This window comes from Salvelinus fontinalis, unplaced genomic scaffold (assembly GCF_029448725.1).
Source record: "Salvelinus fontinalis isolate EN_2023a unplaced genomic scaffold, ASM2944872v1 scaffold_1060, whole genome shotgun sequence".
NCBI lineage: Eukaryota > Metazoa > Chordata > Actinopteri > Salmoniformes > Salmonidae > Salvelinus > Salvelinus fontinalis.
In genome coordinates, this window is record NW_026601269.1 from 56,494 (window position 1) to 62,493 (window position 6,000).

At 42.4% G+C, this 6,000-nt stretch overlaps 1 protein-coding gene across 1 annotated transcript; it reads right to left on the minus strand.

Annotated features, from left to right (window-relative positions):
• Positions 1 to 1,237: 1,237 nt before the first annotated feature.
• On the minus strand, positions 1,238 to 5,795 carry LOC129848553 (zinc finger CCCH domain-containing protein 13-like). Its single transcript, XM_055915718.1, has 3 exons — positions 5,561 to 5,795; positions 2,194 to 2,357; positions 1,238 to 1,988 (listed from the first exon to the last, which is right to left on the minus strand). The coding sequence occupies exons 1-3, from the start codon at positions 5,778 to 5,780 to the stop codon at positions 1,767 to 1,769; spliced, it is 606 nt and encodes a 201-aa protein (XP_055771693.1). The 5' UTR covers positions 5,781 to 5,795; the 3' UTR covers positions 1,238 to 1,766.
• Positions 5,796 to 6,000: the final 205 nt, after the last annotated feature.

The following is a 6,000-nucleotide window of genomic DNA, read 5'->3' on the forward strand; positions in this document are numbered from 1 at the left end:
GACAGTGTAGGAACTAAAGTGTTGATGATAGGTGTTTCCTAGGGGGCCCTTTAATCTTTGGCTACATGAAGTAGCTAACATTCTTGCTTTGCGTTTACCTCGAATTTAGAAAATACTGTTGCACAAACATGCTGAATTAGGTCTACACCATCACTGGTATTATCAGGCTGAAAAGCTAATTACGCTTGCTCTTACTAGTACATTTATTAGCTAGCGATTAGCATTAGCGGCTAACAAGATTTAGGAACAACTTGTTAAGACAAACTAGCTGTTTGCAGATGTAAAAAAAAAAGCTAATAGTGTAATTATAGAATGCTAGTAGATTTATATTAAGACGCAAAGTGACAACTGCATCGTTGTCATCAACATTGTTGCATGTGCTGCATAGACCATGCAGACTGAACGCAACTGTCTCGTGGTCGAGGAAAAACAAATGCGCTCCTTGAGTGACAGGACCTGGAGCCAGGGCTAGGTCTGTGTGGAAAGCCGCATGGGGGAGAGATGACTCAAGTAGTGAACTATAAATATGGACGTTACACACTACGTATCACATTTAACAAACCAAACATTCAAATACCGTTTAAAGGTAAAATAAAAACCCAAACCAGTCCATGCATCTATACCGGTATATCGCAAAAAAACGCTATACCGCCCAGCCCTAATTAGTCCTACCACCAGAATTCATTCAATTAGACCTACCACCACAATTCATGTAATCTTTCAACCTGCAAACAGAATACATTAAGACAATTCAACACTGCTACAGAGAGTCATCATAGTTTAAGAGTCAAATCCATCTCCTGATGGGAATATGTTCAGGCCAGCCAGAGTCCTGTCGGTAAGTGTCTAGACTGGAGTGTTGTTATGGCACAGCAGTCTGAGGGTGTTGGCTGAGTTTAACCCAGAGGTCCTAGTAAGGTAGGCCATTGCCAAAGTTTCGAGTGACCTCAAGAGAAATGTATTCATGTCGGGGTGGAGTAGCCTAGGCAGTACAGTAAACATTCATACAAGTCACTCAGAGATTTGAGTGCGTTTGGCCAGTGTGCATCCCAAATGACACCCTATACAGCGCACTACTTTTGACCCGAGCCCTATGGGCCAGGTCAGTAGAAGTGCACTACATAGGGAATAGGGTGCCATCGGGGATGTAGTCAATGTCTCTTGAACAATACACAAATGACATCAAGCAGCACATGGCACTAAGACTGAACTCCATACAAAACAAGGATAAGAGCCATTACAAATGAACAACTAACCACTTTAATGCAGTCTTCAAAGCTAATGCACAACAAAAGAAACAAAAAACATATAGCAACTTCATTATGAAAGGGAGACTTATCACCCCCCGACAACAAATATCCAATCGCACAAAAACAACTGTGTTAATCGGGAAAATGCATGTCTTTCCTGTAGCATTTTCATTTCTAGTTCAAGGTACAGTACATTGTACAATGCCTCTATCAATCCCTCCATAGGCTAGTATCTCCAATAGTCTCTATGGTAGAAGCAGTAGAGTACTTGCGGATCAGATCAGTCTTCCATAATGACAGCACTGCTGACTGACAAGAGTTTCAGCATTTTGTTAGATTTTTCCATGTGATTAAAAAGGCTATAGCAGGGGGGCGGGGTTTAGCATTAGGGGGCGGGGTTTAGAGTTAGGGGGCAGGGACTCAGAGCAGGCTTAGTAGTCAGAGCTGATTCAATTTCTGATCATAGGTCAGTTTCATCATGCAGCGTTTGTTTTTACTCATAAGCCCTGCACGCTCTCAGGAGACACACATCTCGGGGGGCTGTGGTGTACCGGGCTTGGCTACCGGTGAAGCTGCCGGTACCAGCCCCTTGTCGGCCTTCTCTGGGCCTGCTGGGGGCCCCAACGGGGGCTGGTTGCTTCTGGCGGCGGCTACAGTCTTCTTGAAGAGACGCATGCTAAGTTGGAAGAGCTCACTGTCCACCACAGGAACACTGGGGTACATCTGCTTGGTCAGGCCCTGGAGAGAGAAAGACAGTTGGCTTACTATACAGCGATAGGCATTGTGTGTCAAAGTATTGCTCCATCTATTATAATATACTATCTACATAATCCCAGTCTATTCCTCCATTTATCCTACAGTACAGGGCCATCTTAGTCAATTGGTATATGGTCTAGAATAGTCTATGGTTCTGGGTACAAGTACATTTTCTTGGAGCACTCACCTTTTCGTTCTTGAGGAGCTGCCGTCTGATGGCCATGTCCCTACGGGCACAGAGGGCCTTACAGCAGGGGCCCAGGTTCCTCAGCAGACCTGCCCTCTCTACCTTCCTGTTCAGAGCTGCCTTGTTCAGAGCACCCAGGTCGTGCTCAAACAGCTTGTCAGCATCTGGAGGAATGGATGGAGAGCTGGGTTAGACTCACTGGATGTTTCCAGTGATGAATGGAAGCAACATACAAAAGATGTTTCTATTGCCGCTGCTTAGTGCTTTATCATATGCTAACACCACACTGACTGCTTAGTGCTTTATCATATGCTAACACCACACTGACTGCTTGGTGCTTTATCATATGCTAACACCACACTGACTGCTTAGTGCTTTATCATATGCTAACACCACACTGACTGCTTAGTGCTTTATCATATGCTAACACCACACTGACTGCTTAGTGCTTTATCATATGCTAACACCACACTGACTGCTTAGTGCTTTATCATATGCTAACACCACACTGACTGCTTTATCATATGCTAACACCACACTGACTGCTTGGTGCTTTATCATATGCTAACACCACACTGACTGCTTTATCATATACTAACACCACACTGACTGCTTAGTGCTTTATCATATGCTAACACCACACTGACTGCTTAGTGCTTTATCATATACTAACACCACACTGACTGCTTAGTGCTTTATCATATGCTAACACCACACTGACTGCTTAGTGCTTTATCATATGCTAACACCACACTGACTGCTTAGTGCTTTATCATATACTAACACCACACTGACTGCTTAGTGCTTTATCATATACTAACACCACACTGACTGCTTAGTGCTTTATCATATACTAACACCACACTGACTGCTTAGTGCTTTATCATATGCTAACACCACACTGACTGCTTAGTGCTTTATCATATGCTAACACCACACTGACTGCTTAGTGCTTTATCATATGCTAACACCACACTGACTGCTTTATCATATGCTAACACCACACTGACTGCTTGGTGCTTTATCATATGCTAACACCACACTGACTGCTTTATCATATACTAGCATCACACTGACTGCTTAGTGCTTTATCATATGCTAACACCACACTGACTGCTTAGTGCTTTATCATATACTAACACCACACTGACTGCTTAGTGCTTTATCATATGCTAACACCACACTGACTGCTTAGTGCTTTATCATATGCTAACACCACACTGACTGCTTTATCATATGCTAACACCACACTGACTGCTTAGTGCTTTATCATATGCTAACACCACACTGACTGCTTAGTGCTTTATCATATGCTAACACCACACTGACTGCTTAGTGCTTTATCATATACTAACACCACACTGACTGCTTGGTGCTTTATCATATGCTAACACCACACTGACTGCTTAGTGCTTTATCATATGCTAACACCACACTGACTGCTTTATCATATGCTAACACCACACTGACTGCTTTGTGCTTTATCATATGCTAACACCACACTGACTGCTTTATCACATACTAACACCACACTGACTGCTTAGTGCTTTATCATATGCTAACACCACACTGACTGCTTTATCATATACTAACACCACACTGACTGCTTAGTGCTTTATCATATACTAACACCACACTGACTGCTTAGTGCTTTATCATATGCTAACACCACACTGACTGCTTAGTGCTTTATCATATGCTAACACCACACTGACTGCTTTATCATATGCTAACACCACACTGACTGCTTAGTGCTTTATCATATGCTAACACCACACTGACTGCTTGGTGCTTTATCATATACTAACACCACACTGACTGCTTAGTGCTTTATCATATGCTAACACCACACTGACTGCTTAGTGCTTTATCATATACTAACACCACACTGACTGCTTAGTGCTTTATCATATACTAATACCACACTGACTGCTTAGTGCTTTATCATATGCTAACACCACACTGACTGCTTAGTGCTTTATCATATGCTAACACCACACTGACTGCTTAGTGCTTTATCATATACTAACACCACACTGACTGCTTAGTGCTTTATCATATGCTAACACCACACTGACTGCTTTATCATATACTAACACCACACTGACTGCTTAGTGCTTTATCATATGCTAACACCACACTGACTGCTTTATCATATACTAACACCACACTGACTGCTTTATCATATGCTAACACCACACTGACTGCTTTATCATATACTAACATCACACTGACTGCTTAGTGCTTTATCATATGCTAACACCACACTGACTGCTTAGTGCTTTATCATATGCTAACACCACACTGACTGCTTTATCATATGCTAACACCACACTGACTGCTTAGTGCTTTATCATATACTAACACCACACTGACTGCTTAGTGCTTTATCATATACTAACACCACACTGACTGCTTAGTGCTTTATCATATGCTAACACCACACTGACTGCTTAGTGCTTTATCATATGCTAACACCACACTGACTGCTTAGTGCTTTATCATATGCTAACACCACACTGACTGCTTAGTGCTTTATCATATGCTAACACCACACTGACTGCTTAGTGCTTTATCATATGCTAACACCACACTGACTGCTTAGTGCTTTATCATATGCTAACACCACACTGACTGCTTAGTGCTTTATCATATACTAACACCACACTGACTGCTTAGTGCTTTATCATATGCTAACACCACACTGACTGCTTTATCATATGCTAACACCACACTGACTGCTTAGTGCTTTATCATATGCTAACACCACACTGACTGCTTTATCATATGCTAACACCACACTGACTGCTTTGTGCTTTATCATATGCTAACACCACACTGACTGCTTAGTGCTTTATCATATACTAACACCACACTGACTGCTTAGTGCTTTATCATATGCTAACACCACACTGACTGCTTTATCATATGCTAACACCACACTGACTGCTTAGTGCTTTATCATATGCTAACACCACACTGACTGCTTTATCATATGCTAACACCACACATGCTCACACAACTGAGCCACGTTCTAAGTATGCATACTTCCATTAAAAGTCTGTGTCTTGTAAAGTAAACAGAGCTGGTATGGATAATGTGTGTCATATTATACATGGTTCTAAAATAGAGAAAGATGGAGTACAGTATGTAATAGTACTAATATAATCCAGTAGGAGAAAGATGGAGTACAATATGTAATAGTACTAATATAATCCAGTAAGAGAAAGATGGAGTACAATATGTAATAGTACTAATATAATCCAGTAGGAGAAAGATGGAGTACAGTATGTAATAGTACTAATATAATCCAGTAGGAGAAAGATGGAGTACAGTATGTAATAGTACTAATCTCTCCTACAATCACCTTTAGGGTCGTCCAGCTCCTTCTTGCAGACCTCCCTGACTCTCTCCAGGAGCTCGGGCCCAGCCAGCCGCTTGGAGACGCCCGCCCTGAGGAGCACTGCCCCTGGGGTGAACCGGAGCAGAGCTGCCCCTGCCGCCCGGGGCTCCTGCTTCTGCTTGGGCATCAGACTGGACCAGTCCACATCAATCACATCCAGGGGACCTGTAGGAACACAGCACATATGAAGGACTTAGACCACAATAACCAAACAACTATTTAGTTCACAATAATAAAAAAAACACAACAGTTTGTCTTTTACCAGTGTCCAACTGCAGACTAGACAGGGTTGCCAGGTGTGTGATATTGGGCTAGTTTTGAGCTGGTTTGGAGGAGCCATTGGACAAGAATTTCTCATGACCTGGCAACCCCGCTGGCAAACCATAAGGACTGTGTAGTCCTGT